Source organism: Urocitellus parryii, chromosome 12, assembly GCF_045843805.1.
Source record: "Urocitellus parryii isolate mUroPar1 chromosome 12, mUroPar1.hap1, whole genome shotgun sequence".
NCBI lineage: Eukaryota > Metazoa > Chordata > Mammalia > Rodentia > Sciuridae > Urocitellus > Urocitellus parryii.
The window spans coordinates 71,542,632-71,562,234 of NC_135542.1; the positions used below are offsets into that span (position 1 = coordinate 71,542,632).

Below are 19,603 nucleotides of genomic sequence, written 5' to 3' on the forward strand. Positions count from 1 at the left end.
TCCTAACACAATCAAACAGGCTCGTTGATTCGTTCATTTACACATATCTATTTGTAATAGTCTCAAATTTTGAACTAAACCTCTTTTTTACCTGTTCTGATGATCTGCTAGGGATTTATCATATTGTCAGATACCTTTGTGCTCTCCTTTCACCCTCATCTATTAGGCTCAAACATTCTCTCCTTGTGAGCCCTTTGTCCCAATAATTAGCTAAATATGCAGGGAGATTTATTGACCTAAAAGATTCAACATCACCTCTTTCTTATTAGGTCCCTTGAAGCCATCACCCTGTTGGCCCTGCTCTGGCCTCTCTGCACTCCCACCTCACACTCATCTTTCCATCCCCCATCCTCAGGGGCTTATTTTCATTCTAATGTTGCTAGATTTGTTCTCTTTAGAGTTAATTCCTCTTTTCAAGGGAGGGAAGGGATGAGGCATGAAAAATTCACACCTGGCTTTTATCTAATGGGGTTTGACTCTTGACAAGCTAGTTTGCTCTTCTGATTAAAGGAAAAGAGAAAAGAATCAGAAAGAGTAGCGATCTGTTTCAAAAGAGTAAGGGTGAGAAGGCTGGGGAGTTTTACAAATAAATATGACCCTGAGATAGCACCTTCAAAGGAAAGAAAGTTCTGAGATCCAAAAGAATAATGCTAACTGCGACTCACATCTGTTTTCTCCACTATCCTATTCTATTTTTTTTTTTTCAGTGATGGATGCACCTGATTTTTCATTCACATGGAGACAACCTCTGTATTCTGGAGGGAAAAAAAAAAATGTTTGCAAAGACCACCAGACGGCGCCTGCCGGGGGTAGAAGGGAAAGGGAAAGGAGTGCCTGACTCTGCCGCAGGGCCCCCTTGGTGTCTTCTCCTCATCTCCCTACCACTCTCCCCATTCAGCTGCCTAGTCCCTCTGCAGAGAGGCAGAGCCAAGGGGTGGGGGAAGTTAATATGCATTTGAGATTATTAGCCAAGTGCTTCCCACTGGTACAATTAGACGCCCCACCCCCTCGTCTACCCCCATCTGGCTCACTGCACCCACCCACCCACGCTCTGTCTGCCCCTCCTGCTCCCTCGCTCTCCTCCCTCCCACGGGACTTACACAGTTCTGCACAAAGGCAGGGCAGTGGTGGAGAACTGCACCCAGGTAAAGGAGAGCAACAAGCTCCTAGATTACAGTGAGCCAGTGGTGACAGCATCAGGAAGTCCCTACTATTTCAGAACGACTGACCCTCTGATAACCTGCAGCTAGGAAACCCCAGTTTGGGGCATCACTCCTGTCTCCACATCAGCTACTCTTGGGAGACTCACTGGGAGAGAACTGAGGAAAGGAGGTAGGGAGCCAATTCCTAGGACCTTCAGTGAAGTGATTCACTATTCCACTCCCTAGAGGGGTTGCCAGGGCAACTTGGCCTCTCTTTAGTTAGGTTATGCTATGGCTTCTCATATCTAAAGCACATTTTCCCCAGGTGGAAAACTGTCCTGTGGAAGGGGGTCATCCTGGCAGTACTAGCAGCTGCTCAGGGAAGAGAAAAATACATGGGAGATGGGCAAAGGACCCAGGGTTGAACCAAGGCTTAAAGGTGAATGGGACGTGCAAGAAAGGTGGAAAGGGGCCATAAGAAACTGTCCATAACTTTCACTCTGCTTTGTAAATGAGTGTGTTTTATACTGGATCCAAAAGAACATTTGGGTGAGGAAAGACTCACAAAAAAAAAAAAAAATCGTTGGATATTTTATTTTTGGCAATTCAGGGAATCTGAAATAAGCATTTAACCAAAGACAGAGGAAACTGGCTCACCTTGTTGGTCATCCTGGAGAAGGAACCAACTAATGTTCCAAGGTGTTTCTCTATACTCTGCTATTTCTTTCCAAAGGAACTGGGGATAAGCAGAATAGCTTCCCTCTGCTCTAACTTCTCTTCCTCCAGGTAGATCCCCTGGTTTAGCCCAGCCAGCCTTCACTTACTGACCCTCCTCGGAGAGAACTATTTACTGAGAAAGGAGGAAGCCAGACCTTCCTTATTACAGCAGCCTGCAGAAAAGATCCTTAGGGAGATGGATTTGTGTAGCCAAGCCTCTCTCTGTTCCATTTAGAAAACCCACAAACTAATCTCCAAGAAAAGATGTATATATGTATGGAGTTGATGGAAGAAAGATACTGTCTGGAAGTCCCCTCTGTACCTCCTGGTAGTGGCTGGCGAGCATTGGAGAGGGTACCTCAGTTATCCTGATACATTCTCCAATTAAGTGAAAAGTGGGGGTAGAACGGATTGGCCTCCTGTTGAGTGAGTCCCGGGACCGTTTCCCTCTCACTGCAGTCTCAGCTTACTTTGGAGGAATGTGCAGGGAGGAATCTCTCTGGGGCCAGGGAAGATGGGCAGGAGGTGGGGCAGCACACACAGCACAGACAAAAGGTTCTGCAGAGCCCTCTTCTCTCTGGCGCTCGGGTCCCTCGGCTGAGGGTGGCGCCCCATCTGGCCACTAAGTGACCTTCTGGCGAGTGACGCCCCCTTCCCTCGGGGCCAGCAGCCCGGCTGGGGCTGGTCCTTTAATAGGTGCCCACATCTCTGTCCCTCACTCTGCACCTCTACAAGGAATGCCCCTCCCACCCCTCTCCACAAACACCCGCGATGCCTTCCCCCATCCCCTTCTATTGTCTTCAAAGAGATAAGTGGCTCCCACCAAACACACCCAAATGCACCTCCCTTTTCTCGAGCTCCCATTTCTCTGAGCCTTAGGGGCCCAGAAGCGAGTGCAGGGTTGAAGGGGGGGAAGCGAAGGGGTAACCCGCAAGAACTTGGCACCGCAGACCCACCGTGTCCGCCTCGCAAGGATGCCGGTGACCTGTAGATTGCAATAGGCACTGAATGATGCTTGCTGCTGCCATGGAAATGGTGGATGTGGTGCGCTCCCAAACTGGACGCCCCCCATGCCACTCCTAGGAGGCCGCTGAGGGTGAGCGGGACTATCCAGAGCAGGGCCAGGCGCCCCCCTGCGCCGCTGCCGCCGCTACCGCCACCCCCGGGCGAGCCCAGCTCGGCGCTGCACCGGAGCATCCTCTGGTACATGGCGGGGCGCCCGCCGAGGGGCAGCGCCGCGGGAGGCAAAGTTTGGGGCGCGAGGAGAGGAGAGGGCGCAGGGGAGCGGGCACGCAGGGTGGGCTGCGGGGCGGGCCGCCTCACCGCGCCAGGGCACCCATCCTCTCCCTCCTTCGGACAGTCTTCTCGGGGTCCTGGAGTCTGCCGTGCCTTGCACCCCAAACAATCCGAAACATAGCCGAGGCGAATGCAGCTGGCTGGGGGCTTGTCCGGAAAGGCAAACCCGGGGAACAGCAAGCGCGGAGAGGATGGCTGCTCCCAGATTTCCAGGGCTCCAGGTTCTCGAGAGATACTCCCAAAGAGTTTCGGGCGAGAGTGCGTGCCGGGGGGTGGGGAGCCGGGAAATTGTTTAAAGCTCCTCCCGGAGGGTCCGCACTTCTACATGACAGCCATCCACCACGAATCCACTAGGTAAATCCATTTAGCATTGTGTATGGGGACTGGGGAGGCCACTTCGCCGGCCCAACCTCCTTTCAAGGGAGCAGCAGACCCCATAGAATCGAGGCGCCCCTTCCCTCCATTCAGCCCCGGCCCGCTCGCCCGCTCTCGCCAGCCTCCCCCGGGCAGCGCGCAGAGCAGCGGCGCGCATCGCCTGCTCCCGAGGCAATCTCCGCGTCCGCCGCCTCCTGACACTTACGCCCGGCGAGGGGTTCAGAGGGAAGTGTGCACCCTTAAGAAGGAAGCGGGGCTCCAACAAGGGAAAGAGAGCCAAGGAAAAGAAGCAGACGAAGGAGTGGGGAACTGAAAAAAAAAAAAAAAAAGTGGGGAGGGGGGGTGAAAGAAAAGAAAAAGAAAAGAAAAACCACACACGCTGGCGAAGCAAGGGGCTCTATGCAAATCTGCAGTCTCCAAACAGCAAATCACTGAAGCTCGGATGCAATGCAGAGGACGAGCCTATGTAACGAGGGAGGCTGGTCTAGCTTCCCACAAAAATCGCCCTGCTTTGCCTCTCCCTCGCATTCTCTACACATCAAAGGGACACGTGTACCGCGATGCGTGGAACACCTAAAAAGCAACTCTCCCTCCTCAACCAGGTGATCCCTCCGTCTGAATTACAATGGCAAATGGCACCCTTCTCCTACCCCTATGGTTTAGATGTAACCAGTGTCTTGAGAGCTCTTAAAAGGGAAAGAATTCGGCTCTTTTTATTGGACCAAACTTATTCTACCAGGTGTTCAAACCCAAACTGCTAAATATGTCTTGACACCATCAACTCAAGCATCGATTCTAATGATCTGTTAATTACACATGCTACTCAAAACAAAGGGTCCTCCTTCCCACAACAATATCATAACTCATGGAAGGCAGTGAAAAGTTCAGGGGACCAAAAAGAAGGGGAAAAGGTGAGTAAATTTGGAAGCTGGAGAAGAGGTTAAAAAAAGAGGGAGAATGGAAAGAGGGGAAGAAAAGTAAACAGCCGAGAGAGAACTGATATTAATGAAATTGCTTATATTTTGGTCAATAGATTTGGGAGAGTTTAGAAGTCTGGAGATCTCTACAGATGCCCAGCTGTGATGATCTTTTTGTAAGGGTGTTGTTCTGCCTTTCTCTCATCTTGTCTCATGAGGAAAATAACTCAGAGAACCAAAATTTCTAACTCTGGAGTGCCCAAGGGAATTTATATTCTGTTAGTGAAACACAGCATGTTTAACTAGAAGACGTGTTTCCTAGGTAAAGTCCAGCCAAGCCATCACACACCAAAAGGTAAAACTCAAGCAATGCAAGTGGATTGGTAAGTCCAAATTCAGAATTGGGACGATGAATGAAACATTCCCCAGGACAAAATGATGAAATATCTAGTGATTGGACATTTTTGGTCTTTGTATAAAGACAAAGCAAAAAAACAAAAAAAAATTCCAAGTACACACAACTTCTCACAAGCTTCTTAAAATCTGTTATCAACAAATACACACACCTGCATTAAAAATAAAAGAAAGAAAGAAGTTCTTGGATGATTTGTTTCAAATCAGCTACTCATTTGAGTGGCCATATGGACTGTGTGCTTCTTTTGAGTCCTTTCAAAGAGCCAATCATGTCACTCTCATAGTCACTATTTAAACAGCGTCCATGGACCTCCAAATCAAATCTAGAATAATCCAACATATTACATTCTTGTCAAAAGCTTATTTGATTTTACTAAATAATAATTCATCAGCAGTTCATTGATACTGTTTAGCCTTGCTAGAGAGGTGTTTAAATCATTTTTTAAAGGTATGTTGCTGTGCATGGTGGCACACACCTGTAATCCCAGTGACTTGGGAGCCTGAAGCAGGAGGAGCCTGAGTTCGAGGCCAGCATCAGCAACTTAGGAAGACCATATCTCAAAATAAAACAGAAAAAGAACTGTGGATGTAGCTCAGTGGTACAATGACTTGGGGTTCAATACCCAATACTGCTTAAAGAAAAAGAAGGTACATCTCTCACCCTCCCACTGTGGCTGAAAGATCAATAGAACACAAATCCAGTATCTTCCACTGATTCCCATTTCTGTGGTTGTCCCCAGGCCATTTCCTCTTCATTTTGTTATTGTTGTAACATATGTATTTTCATCCACCAGTAAGACTTGTATTTATTTTTAAGATATCAAGTAAAGCTTCAAAAGGGAAAAGGAAAATCATCTTCACAGTATGTTTTTTAAGACTATCAGTCCATATTCTGAGTTTGACATTTCACATCATGAGTGTGAAAAGAGCACTAGATTAGGAGTTAGGAACCCTGTGATGCATTATTGGCACCATCATTTACTGCTTATGTCACATTAGTTACTTAGCCTCTCCCCGAGGCTCCGCAGCTTCCGTTATAAAATAGTCATGTTCCCATCTTTCCTAACAAATCTCATGGGGCAGGAAGGATATAATGCAATATTTAATGTTACTTTAAAAAATATCAAACTCCCTACAATTAAAACATCACACATCTCCTCTCATATAGATATAGCATACTTGAGCTGATTAGCATACACAATACATTGGGTTCTCTTCTGTCTGTAAGATGTGAAGCATTGCATTGTTCGTCAGTTACCCTAATATATGGTGTTAATCTGTCCTTCCTTTCCCAACTAGGTGGCAGATTCCTGAGAGGGACAGGAATCAAGTCTTCATTTGTACTCCCTCTAGTGCCCAGCATATGTGAAACATAAGTTAATCTCAGTACATACATTCAATTCTCATTACTTTCAGTGGTTGTGGTCTAGAAAGTCACTGTGAACAATAAATTAGCAAATATTGAACTATTGTTCCTAGGGATAAATACAGGGTTAGGTTCCTGTGCCTCTCTGGTCACACACTTTGATCAACTGATTAATGTATAACTTTATTTTCTTTGTGTTCCAAGAGATTATATTTAATATACTGTTGCTTCGTTAACATTAAAATCATGACTAGCAAGTACTTTAGCTCATGCCTAGATGAAGCTTATCCAGCACATGTGTTCTCTGTAAGGCATATCACAGCCTTCTTGCACTTACCAACATTAGACAGCACTTCAGCATTATGCTCGGGTGCTATTTAAAAAAGCAAAATCACTAACAAAAAGCATGGAAATGTAAAAAAAAAAAAAAAAAAAAAAAAGATGGAAGTAAAAAAAAACTGCAACTAGGGCACTGGTTTTCAGTGTGAAAGCTGAGACAGGAAGGCAGAGCATCACCTTGTTCAATCTCAGATGGGAACATGTGTCAGGAACTCAACTTTTTCACTATTCTCTGCATGACCGCTGATGACTGCCAAAGTGCCACAGGTATTAATTTGGGGGTTATGAATAAATTTCAGCAAGGAAAGGAGGTGAATTCATATCTATGAATAAAGAAGATCAACTGTATTTTTTATTATCTTGATTACTAGGATATAATGGGGCAGGGTCTTTGGACAGTGATGTATATAAATTTAAGTCCATCTGAATAGAATAGGTATGGAAGGTTCTGGTAAACTTTCCCAGGATCATGCAGTAGAGAAGAGGCTCCCCTCCTCTCTTTTCTTTTATTATTGGTTCTTTTTAGTTTTACATGACAATAAAGTCCATTTTGATATAATCATACCAGCATGGAATATAACTTATTCTGATTAGAACCCCAGTCTTCTGGATATACATGATGTGGTGTATTCATATATGTATGTAGGAAAGTTATGTCGGATTCATTCTACTGTCTTCCCTTTTTCCCTCCTCCTGTCTTATTCTGTCTGGGGCCTTGAGAGATAAAGTCAGGGTTAGGGAAAGGATAGGCTAGAAATCTTAGTTTTACTGAATTCTCAAGAGCTCAAGAAGAAATATTTATGGCTGCCTTGAAAGAAGAAATTGTGGCTGCAGTCTTTCAGTCAGATGTCTAGGGCACCTTCGCAAAACTTAGGAGGTTCTGGGGTGGCTGCAGTGCTGCTGGTGCTGCAATATTTGTTATAAATGGCAGTAATTTTAGGGAACAAGGAGCAATTCTCTGTCCAGATAGTGGAGAAAAGTTTTATGGACCAACACATGCCTAATCTGGGTGAAGCAAATAAAACTTGTGCTTACTTTATATTTTGGGTTTCTTCAGCTGGTCAGTCCTTGAGCTTCAAATTACACTGCCTAAGGGAAACTGAGGCAGCACCTGATAAACTGCTCTTAAATGAGCAAAAAAAAATTATTAGAGGAAACATAGGATTAGGCTATCTGTAATTTACACTTAAACATTTCAGCACAGACACTGTGATATGAGTGTGTCGTTCTGAACTCCACAAGAATATGTCCCTTCATCAGGAATTTCTGTTCCTTTCTTCTGTTTTCTCTTTTTTATTTATTTATTTATTTTATTTTTTTGTCATCCTTTTTCTTTTTGACCTTTATCTAAAGAGACAGGGTCTCCCAGTGTTGCCCACAGTGGCCTCAAACAACTGAGCTCAGGTGATCCTTCTGCCTCATACTCCTGAGCAGATGGGAGCATGTGTGTGTACCACTTTCAGCTCTTTATAGGGAATTTATGTCCCAACATCTCAGCCAGAAATGACAGAAGCCAGAAGTGGCCTCTAGAAATTTTGCACTATCACCATCTCAGTTATGATGTGGCTTTGTTCATTAACTAGAATATACATTGGAAATAGGTTATCATTGAGGAAATTGATGTCTTGTCAATTACTAGGAGGTTAGAAGTGGTTTATTCTTACTGAAATCATTAATATGCATGAAACGTAATTGGCCAAAATCTTTCATAGACAAACTCAACTTCTACTTAAGTAGTGTATGTTATTTTCAGAGGTATCTGTACCATGAGGAATGGTGGCAAAATAATAATTCTAGAGGAGGTGAACTGGATGCTGTCCCTGAAATCTTGTCATATTTACTCAAAGGAAAAAAAAAAAACCTCCTTTTTTGCAAGACAGTTTTCAGGCTCCTAAAAGAAAAAAAAAATTCTGGAACTTTTTCAAGCTTCCAGATCAGGCTATAAAATTTTGTAACTACTTATGGACAAATGTTTTTGTAGCAAAAGTTCATCTGATCTTGCATTCCTTGTCACTTGTACTGGTGAAATATCTTGGAGAGGCAGTCAACCCCTTACTTGCCTCTAACAACTGTGGCTATTTAGAACTAACTAGAAGAACCTACTGGTTGTGGGAACTAAACTCTCCAAACTGACTCACAGATGATGATTAATGACCCACAAGAACACAGGTAGCATAGGTTGAACAATGGGATTAAGAAATGGAAGATGGGTTTGCAAGTGGAGGGGTGAAGACAAAAGAAATGAAAGGAGACAGAGGAGGAGAGTGGACAGTAGGATTTCAGAGAACTGGGAAAGAACCAGCCATTCAAATTATTTTCTCATGTTCCAGAATCAACCCTTCTATCTCAAGGAATAGGATGGTTGTCAGATGGACACTTTCAACCTTTTAATGTTTTTCCTAAGCTTAATTGGAAATCCTTACAGCTCAATATTAAGCTTTCTAAATAGAAAAGTAGACACTAAAAGCAGCAGAGGGGAAGTATATTAAAACCCACAGGCAGCACTAATCTTTTAAAAATTAAAAATGAGGAGAGTGTCAGTCTTGCATTTTGTATTTCTACTGATGTCAGCATACAGACAAGCAGACCCCACATATCCATCTACCTGTATTTCAGAGTTTAAATTGGGAGAGTCAAGGGGTAGAGGCTCAGAAGAGGTTGTGATTTGTGGAAGTTGTAAAACTGAACCCTTCTCTGTATTATCGTAGATCCCTAAGTGTATTCTGAGAAAAAAAAATCATAAGAGTAAGAACATTGAGAGAAAAAATAAAATGCTAGCACTAAAAGAATGCTTGGAAATGTAGTGCAATCTCTTTATTATTCAGATAACAAACTTGTGTTACAGAAAAGTTGGGTTTATTTATGACGTATCTTTTGATGTATTTATGCATCTAGAAACGCACTTTCATCTTCCACTGCCCATAATGTAGCCAGAGACATAGATTGTGAATTTGGTAAATTAGCTATTACTTAGAGCTTCCACACTGGTATAAATCGAGGCAGGGGACCCACCAGGAGCCAATATAATGCCCAATTCACTTACATAATTAAAGTCTGGACATGCAGTTTGACTTGTGAAATATGAATTGATTTATTTAAGTCAAGGTTAGTTGTGCTTAGGACTGGAGTATTTTTATGATCTCTAACCTTTTTTAGTCTTGTTTAATAAAAATGTCCTTCGTGACATCCTGCCTAAAACCTGGTGCCTAAAGCACCAAGGCAGAGTCACAGGGGCTTCAACACAACTTTTTTCTGTCAGTACTGTGGGCATTACGTGGGCATCAACCATTATTTATGTGCCATCTTTCAATCACTGTCACCATATACTGTTTGTCTACTTTTTTTCAACAAACTTGTGTTGTTGAGAAACTCTTCCACACCTCCAGGCTCTTTGAATGTGTGTGTCCTCAATGTAGTGGAACAGCATGTAAAGCTCTGCTGCTAATACTGATGTGACTTCGGGTTTAATGGTTCCTTGCCCCAGTTTCCTCATCTGTAAAATGATCAACACTATATATAATGGATTTAGAAGTTTATAAGCTATATTAAGCACTTCATAAATACATTATCATCCTGTATTCATATACACATAGTGTAGCTAGATGCTAAAGGAATGAAGAAAATAAGCTGTGATTTGGTGTTTAATTTAGCCATATTTTAAACTCTCCCTGCTCAATCTATAGTAAAATTCACCCATCTCCTGGACAATTTATTAGTCTAGCCTCTGTTTCTCTAAATCTATGATGTTCAAAATTTAGTGTACCAGGGAACTATCGGAAAGACTATTAAATCACAGATCACTCTGTTTTCCATCCCCTGGATCTTTGGAGGACCCTCAACATTTACATTACTAACAAGTTCCAAGAAGATGCTGAATTGCTAGCTCAGGGGAATAAGACTCTGAGAACCACTGCTCTGTCAGTAAGGCAAGCTCCTTGACACAGGTTTTGGTAATGAACGTATGGTGAGCTTCTCATTAAGATGCTCACCAATGACCTCAGTCCTTTTAGCTGATCGTATAAAACACCAGCCAAGTCAGGGTACCCTAAGCATAGGCAATAGAACCATCCCCATTTCTCTCCTTTGGAGTTATCCCTGAAGATTTCAAAATGTCTATCATATAAACCTATTTGCCCTCATCTTATACTACAAAACTATAAATTCCCTTTACTCTGGTTGGAAAACCCCATCTTCTTTCCCACCTTGATATTTGAGCTCTTCTTTGGCTAGCATCACTACTGGCTAAAGGCAGAAAAAGAGACATCATACTAGGGTTCAGTTCTGTTTCTACTAACTTATAGCTATGTAGCCTTGGGCAGGTTATTTAGACACAATTTTCCCATCTATAAAAGGGACCATTAACTAGAGAGCTGGTGTGTGGATTAAACGAGTTAACAAATGTAAAGCATTTAGAATAGAATAGTACCTATAGAATAGAATATAGCCTGTATAATCTATACATACCCGCTTTGTTCTTTATGAGGTTTACTCTTTCTTCATTTTTTATAGCAGGGAGAAAATAAATCAAAACTTATGATACTACTTCTTTTCCAATAAAACCTACGATCACTTATCAAAATAGTCAACCACCATAATGAAAGCAAGAAAGAAAAAGAGAGAGGTAGAGGGAGGGAATGGGGGAGGGAAGAAAGGAAGGAAGAGAGAGAGAGAGAGGGAAGAAAGGGAAGAAAAGAGGAAGGAAGAAAAAAAAAACTCTACAGGTCCTGGCAGTCAGGTCTCTACTTTGACCAGCATCATCTACAGGAATCAATGCCATAAACTAATAATCACAGCACAGTTCCTCATAAACATCCAGCACTACAGAGGAAAGAAACATGAGATTGTTGAGAATGGAACCAGAGTTGGAGGAACAACTATGAGGCAAGTTAGAGTGATGCTAAAACTAAAACATAATTTGCAAATTCTCTAGTAAATACAGATATTCAAATCAGGAACCAGAAATCATGTACATAACATATGTTTAATTTCCTGAATGCCCAAACACTTAGAGCATAAACCAATTTGATCTATCTTTAAGAATTTATGTTCCAGAGCCTATATTACCATTTGAATGCACTGAAAGGAATTCAATCATGCAATTCAGATGGAATCTTAAATAGCTTTATTTGGGATCCATAATCCAATCCTCATTCAACCCAGGATTTATTAGAATACATATATATTAGATTACACATTTTGTCATAAAGATATTTTTATATTACTACTAAAGGTAAGTTGGTATGACTCTTCTACTGTAAGGATCTCTTTTCCAGGTAAAGTCCAAGTTCATAGCATATTTATTCTGCACATCAAAATTTACCTCCATGTAGCCTCTTATCTCCCCTTGAGCTTAACTTTGGCAGCTTTCTCCATAGTCACCCCTGCTCCAGGGACATAAATTTCTCACCACCTAAAACACATCATGCTTTTTTTTTTTAACTTTGTCATTATCCATGCTATTCCCTCTGTAAAAACTACCCACTCCTCTCCTTTCTTCTCTTAATATTCCATTCATTGTACTATCAAATTTTAATACATATTTCTCTGTTGGAAAATTTTCTAAACTCTTCCAAGTTACTTGCTATTTCTTCAATAGACTATCACAAACATCTAAAAATACTTATGATATGTAATGTGTTCACATTACTATTATGCTGAATGAGTAAATGAAGTATTAAAACAACCGGTAAAATCCATTTTCATATTTAGGAGTTTAAAATGACCAAACCCCTCATACATTGTTGGTGGGACTGCAAATTGGTGCAGCTAATAAGGAAAGCAGTATGGAGATTCCTTGAAAAACTGGGAATGGAACTGCCATTTGACCCAGCTATTCCTCTCCTTGGTCTATACCCAAAGGACTTAAAAACAGCATACTAGAGGGACACAGCCACATCAATGTTTATAGCGGAACAATTCACAATAGCTAAATTGTGGAACCAACCTAGATGTCCTTCAGTAGATGAATGGATAAAAAAAAAAGTGTGGCATATATACACAATAAAATATTACTCAGATATAAAAGAGAATAAAATCATGGAATTTGCAGACAAATGGATGGAGTTGGAGAAGATAATGCTAAGTGAAGTCAGCCAATCCCAAAAAAACAAATGCCGAATGTTTTCTCTTATATAAGGAGGCTGATTCATAGTGGGGTAGGGAGAGGGAGCATGGGAGGAATAGACAAACTCTAGATAGGGCATAAGGGTAGGAGGAGAAGGGAGGGGACACATGGGGTTTGAAATGATGGTGGAATGTGATGATCATCATTATCCTAAGTACATGTAGGAAAACACGAATTGGTGTGAATATATTTTGTATACAACCAGAGATATGAAAAATTGTGCTCTATATGTGTAATATGAATTGTAATGCATTGCGCTGTCATATGTAAATTTTAAAAATTAATCACTTTTTTAAAATGACCAAACCCAACAGAGGAAGTAAACAAATCCTTTTTGATTTATCCATAAAGGTTTTAGGTAAGTTCTCCTTATTACCTAAAATATATTTTTAAACTCGGGCTGAATTTTAATTTGAATATCTAGTTAATTGGTTATAAAGAATAAAATTTGTTTTTATATTTTTCTACTTACATGATAAACAGATATCTTTATTTCCCATGCTTTGTGGGGGGAAAAATACCACCAAGCTAAGATGCTTGCTGCCAAGTTGAATTACAGAGCAAACGTTTATAGCTAACTTATAAATCCTTGAATATCGGGGTGTATAATACAAATACTGTCGCCATTATCACTATAGACCTTCAAATAATGTCGCCATGGCAAAACTAAGAATCTAATATACTTGCTCTGGGATGGATGAGGTAAGAATAGCTATAGGAATTGGAGAAATTTTCAGTGGCTCAATTCAAATTGCATAAGCATTTCACATAGTTCAAGTCTCTTAGAATATTTATTTTAAAATGAGCAGTAAATGCTCATCTATTTTTAAGAGATGGGAGGGTTTTTTGATATTGTATAAGAAATATATGACCTCTTAGGCATTTTGAAAAATCATTAATCAATGTTGTTATTTTTTAAAAAACTGTCTCCTTTTCCTTTTGTGAAAGAATTACTTTCCCTCACATTTTCTCTGTTCTGTTGCTGAGATGATTCCCCCAGAGAACTCTGTGTTTATCTTGACAGGTGTTAGTAGATCCACAGACCTCTGCGGATTTGTTCCTGGCTTCGTTGAGGTACAGTAGAAAACATTAGGCCTGCAAAGTAATGAACTTACCTTATTGCATTCTAAATAAAATAAACCACACAGCGAGTAGAATTAATTTACTAATGTCTTCCTAATGAAGCTTTCATTAGGCATATGGTGTGGTCTTCAATATTTAACACAAGATAGCTATTAAAACAAAGCAGAGCTGATGATTTCTTGAAAGCATACCTGATGATTGCCTCATATTATTTTCAAATGAACTCGTTTACCTTCAGATTATTTTAGGCACCTAATCAAAGAGATACAAGAAACATTTCTAGGCTTTAGAGGATTTTTTAAAAAATACAAACAGTTGAAATAAATGTCTATTTTACCATTCCTCTTAAATAATTAAAACTGGATTTTGCTGTTCTCATTTTTAAGAGAGGGGAAAACTTTTAATTTTTGTGCACTGTAAAAAATCTCATGCATGAATAAAATTTAGGAGCCAAACATTGAGAATGGAAATGTTTTAGTTCAAGTCACAGCAGTTTGCTTTAAAAGCAATGCTTCTACAGAGCCTAGCACACATACACTTAAATGGTAATTAAAACAGTTTACTTTCATAGCCAAAGGAAGATCAATTGCAAACAAGCCAAATCAGTATCCCTTCATGTTAGTAATATTTTGATATACCATTTGTCAAAGACAAAATTCAAAGCATCTTGCAGAAAAACCTCCCTGTTTTAGAAAATTATCAGTTTTGGAGCATGCATTGCCCCATTCTGACTAACATTTACAGTAGTGTATAGAAGAGCTACAGATAAATCCCAGCCTCGTTGCTACACTATGCCAAGATCTTAATTTCTCATTTCAGTTTCCCTTACAAATCTCTTTCTTCTTTGTAATCACACTCCTCCAATTGAGACTTGAAGATCTGATCAGTCATTCATTTTACCATTATTATTTAAATTAACTCATTTCAACTATTATTTACTGCCAAATTCTGCAGAGGCAAGAAAACAGACGTGGTAAAGGGAGAGTAAAGGTGGATCTTTTCTTCTTCAGCAGTGGCAGCCAGAAACAGTATGAAAGCAATGGATCATGAAGAAAAGCAATTACCTACTTGAGGGATTAGACAGTACCCTCTTTTGTACTGTTAAATCAAAGTTTTCGTTATTTTTTCAAGTAATACTGATTTTTTTTTCAATTTACATAAATAGTCTCTAGAAAAACTGCAAGAGACTCCCCAAAACACACCTTCTCAACCAATCAGGGGGAAAAGACACCCCCCCAAAAAAATCCATAACATTAAAAAAAAACCACACCTGTATATTGGAATGCTTTGAGCAAAACTTTTTACAACATGAGAAACACTTAAGCTCCTCCACAAGAGAAAGATATTAACAAAAATGAATTTGAACTGATAGGTGATGCTTTTTCCTTCTCTTTTTTTTTAAAGGAAAAATATAGGTGATTTTTATTTTGAAGCACCATTTATTTGCTAGCATTAGAAAATTGAAGACTATGTAAATTTCAGCAAACGTTTGCTTTACCTTTTAGATGCACAACAGTGTTAACCACTGCTATGGATCAGTAATAAATTCAGATTTGAGAAAATGTGTGGCAGAAAACTGTGCTCTGCAGTAGCATGTGAAAATGTATTTACATTCATGGAGGAGTAAAACATACAAAGTAAATGTAAATAAAAGTTACATTTGCAAAGATGGGGAAGGAAAATAATGAGCCTATTTTCATAGTCCATTTTGTAAAGGCTAAATGCTCATATGAGTTATGTTTAAGGAAGTTGTACACTTTTGTGTTTTGAAACTGTCATGTCATATCTTTAAGAACAAAGAAGTCATCATAGCTAAATCATAGGGTTGTAACAAAAACCTTATAATTTATTTCAACATATTCCTCAGTTGCCTGGTTTTATCTGCTACTCCTCACACTATTAACACATACTTGAGGTTAACAGTAGGTGATTAGTGGACAAAGCTGTAGCTATTATTTTAATTGTCTTTTGATCCAGTTTGTCAAAATACTGAGGCTAAGTCATTTTTGAACTCAACATCCTGTAGAGAGATTAAGAGGAGGAAACAAGTATATTAATGTAACAGACATTTTCTGTTTTACATATAAATATACATACATATAAGTATGGCAAAACAATCTACTATATAAATCAGGGAATAGTTACATAGATTAAATGGATTATGAAACTACACACACACACAAAAAAAAAAAATTTAAATGAATACAGATCTGTAACCAAGCAGAAAAAAACTTGACCATTACAATCAAATAACCTAAGTAGAAGGTTGAATTTACTCATTATGGCTGAGATAAGTGGGATATGGAGAGATGAATGTTACTTTCACCCAGACAAAATTCCTCAATCTGATAATAAATAATAATAGGCTGGTTGGGTTACAGCAGTTTGAATCCCCTGGGTAACCAGGGCTGGGGGTTAACAACAAAAAAGCAAGAAGAGTTGGCTTGCTGATAGAGCTGGCAATAAAAAAATAAGTTAAGATTTCTGAGATAAGGAAGTTTAAGAAAGGCCTGATTAGGAATGAGACTTAACCCCTAAATTAAAGAAATCAATACTTTGCCATGGCTTACTAAGTAGTATCTACATAGAAACACCAAGGTTCATTTTAAAAATCATTTTAAAATTGACTGCCCAATTGTGATATTTTCTGAGCAGCCCTGTCCTTTGCTTATTAGAATAAACTATTAGCTAAAAAAAAAAGTTGCTGTGACAGAATGCTTTTAGCACTGTATTAAATATCTATGCTGCCTTCTCCCTGCAGGTGGGTTCATTTTGGTGTGGGGGAATGGAATACAGAGAGTGGCATTATCCCCCCTTAAAAATATGGGCTTTCCCAGAATTCCTTACAGTCAGGTTTCCCTTGTTTCCCAGTCAATCTTGAGGAAATGTAAGCAGAAGTCATTAACAAAGGGTTTTTGTTTGTTTTTTAAGGCAGATTTAGATAGCATGTCCCTTTAGCTTTTCTGCCATAACACCTCATTCCTCTGGCTCAGAATATGATGATAATGCCTATGGGCAACACCCATCCTGACATGAGGTCAAATCCACACATCAAGGATGGAGAAGCAAGAAGGAAACGAATATCTGATGTCTTCCTGCAGAGTGACACCAGGCCCACATCACCTCTTTGGACTTATTACATTTGAAAAATAAACTATCTGTTTAATCCAATGTAATTCAGGTCATCAGGTTTGGGAAGCTAAATAGATACCTAATAGATTTAACTGATTTCTTGGAAGGATGATTACTCAGATGGGTGAGTCAGTCAACCTGTGCTCCTAGGCATCTGAAGGAGACATTTATCACTACGGAAAGTAGGCAGCATAGGTTATGCGTTAAGTTCCTCCAGAATCATGTGAACTTCAGAGAAGTTAAGAGAGCTGCATTAATACAGAAGCCTGTTAAAGATAATAATTAGGAAACGAGACTACTCAGGGCTCTCGAAAAGAGGAAAATGCCTTTGAGTAAAGAATGCTATAGACTCAAAGGGAAGTTCTTGGTTTTCCTCCCTGAAGATGGCAGGAAAAAGGAAGAGGACATTCCATTCCTGGAAATAGGGAATTAGAGCTTGCTGAAAACACACTCACCATACACTATCGACCAGGGGTCTCTAGAGGGGCTAGAATGATTAATAATAAACACATTTTCCTAGGTATTATACCCAAATATGAGCAAGGACATGATGTTGTACCTTCATTTGTGCATTTATTCACCAATGTATAAAATTATTTACCTAACAAGTTTTTATTGAGCACCTACTCTGCACCAGGATTTATTCCAGTATTCTATCATTCTGCAAGGCTACCACTAACCAGGACCTGGACTCACCCAAACAGAGACAAATGAGAGTTCAGTTCTTATCAAAGAAACAAGTGTTTGGGCTGGCTTCACCCTCATTCTGAACTGCATCAATCCCAGTCCTCTCCTTAAGTCCACGAAAGATGCTATGAACCTTGTGACTTACAGACTCTGCCCTGCAGATGGAATCTAATTAGAATTGAAGGAGTGTTCTTGCCTCAGCTAATATATTTTCATACTCAAAGAGTTTCAAAGCAGCAGTGTGAACAACTCAGACATTCTTATTGACCAGGTGCTTACCACCTATTTGGCAAATGTTGTTTATGAAGTTTTTAAGAAACAAATATTGATCCAAAAAATTCCTTTGCATTTAATATTCTGTCATTCTGCAAGGCCACTATTAACTTTGATGTACACATGCAATTACCTGTCTGTCTAAAGAGTTTCAATTGCCCTAACTCTTGGGCACTACACCATGATTAAATGCATATAGGCAACAAGTTCTTGACTTGGGCAGCCAGAAAACCACTGTGGCATAAGATCAATAGTTACATTGCTTTCCAAAGAATGCCTTTGTCATTGTTTCCTGCAGTCCTCAAAGGCCCTGATAAATACTTAAAGCTAGACTTGTTCTTCCTTCTGTACACATGTTGTTCAGGCAAATGAAACCCAAAAACTACCTGGGAAGAATCCAAAAGTCCCATATAGATGTTAAGACTTTTAAAATATTGTAGAGCTCATAAGACACATTTTCAACTGGCAGGGCATCCACTTTATCAGGCTCCCATATGCTTCGGAGCAGGAAAAATTAACAAGCACAAATGTAAAAGCTTGCATGAAGGTTTGAGAAAACCAATAGCATAAGCACAGGATGAGAGAGACCTAATTTTGTAGTTGTTACTGTAAAAGACAACCAGGGGATTTTTCCTCAACAACAACATCAACAACAACAACAATAACAAAAATGGAATAACAGACAATAGTTTGATGCAAAAGTTTAAAACACAGTTGCACAAACGGAAGATCACAGGAGTAATAATAATTTTTCTAAACATTACGTAAGGCACACATGAGGCATAATTTGACATGCTGGGTGTCCCATTTTAAAAGATATGTTGACTAACAGGTGGGGGACCAGATGGTCATAAGAGCCGTATTCAGCTGGAGTGACAGAGACTAAGGGAGATACTGCAGGCATCCTCAAATACTTCAAAGGTTTCCACATAAATGAAAAGTAGGTTTATTCTCTACTGGCCTTCTAGCTAACCAGAAGGAACAATAGGCAAAAAGAGATTAATAAGGTAATAAACATTGACACTCAACATATATGAAGATTCCAGAAAGGGAAGGAGTGGGATTTGGAACTAAGCTACATGCCCACAAGGGAAATTCTGATATAATCCCCTGTCCTGGGTTCTTGCTTCTGGATATTTCTTTGGAAAAAGGAATGATGGAGTTTATAAGAAATAATAGGATAGCTGTAAGTCTAATTGCCGGTCAAGGAAACTGAAAGTGGATTTATTTGTAAAAGAAGAAAATAAACACAAACACCACCCTGCAATGTATTTGAATGTACCCTGGCTGGCCAAGTAACCCTTCCCCAGCCAAGTGTCTTTGTGGGGAGCTAAGTAACTGTTCATAAGAAAATAGGCTATGGCTACCATCTCACATAATTCTCATGAATTCTCATTCACATCTTCAGTCGTAGGGAAATACATCCCATGTGCTTCAGGAAGGAGTACAGTAGAATACCAAAAGACATCTAAGAAAAACAAAAATAATTCTAACAACAAAAAACTGAGAAGCCACCAGTGTGAAAGCCTAAAAATGAATAGTCTAAAACACACCAAGAGAAGAGACCTAACTGGAAATAGAAAAACAAGACCATAATGATTATAGAAAGATATGGATAGTAAAGAAGGTACAGAGAGCACAAGGGTACAAGTAAAATAAATAAATGAATTAATAAATACATTATCATATATATGGTTAATATATGATTATACATATACCTATCCTATGTATTTTCCAT

General features: G+C 39.7%; 1 protein-coding gene across 35 annotated transcripts in view; it reads right to left on the reverse strand.

The window, feature by feature from the left end:
* Positions 1-19,603, reverse strand: part of Nrxn1 (neurexin 1) — a 1,068,088-nt gene that overhangs the window by 396,754 nt on the left and 651,731 nt on the right. For 4 of the 35 annotated variants that reach the window (XM_026385718.2, XM_026385717.2, XM_026385716.2 and 1 more), the window contains exon 1: positions 2,816-3,068. The exons of the other annotated variants lie outside the window; for them this stretch is intronic. In XM_026385718.2, the coding sequence (XP_026241503.1) occupies positions 2,816-3,068 (253 nt within the window). Of the gene's footprint in view, positions 1-2,815; positions 3,069-19,603 lie in introns of those variants that run through there. 35 annotated transcript variants of the gene reach the window in all.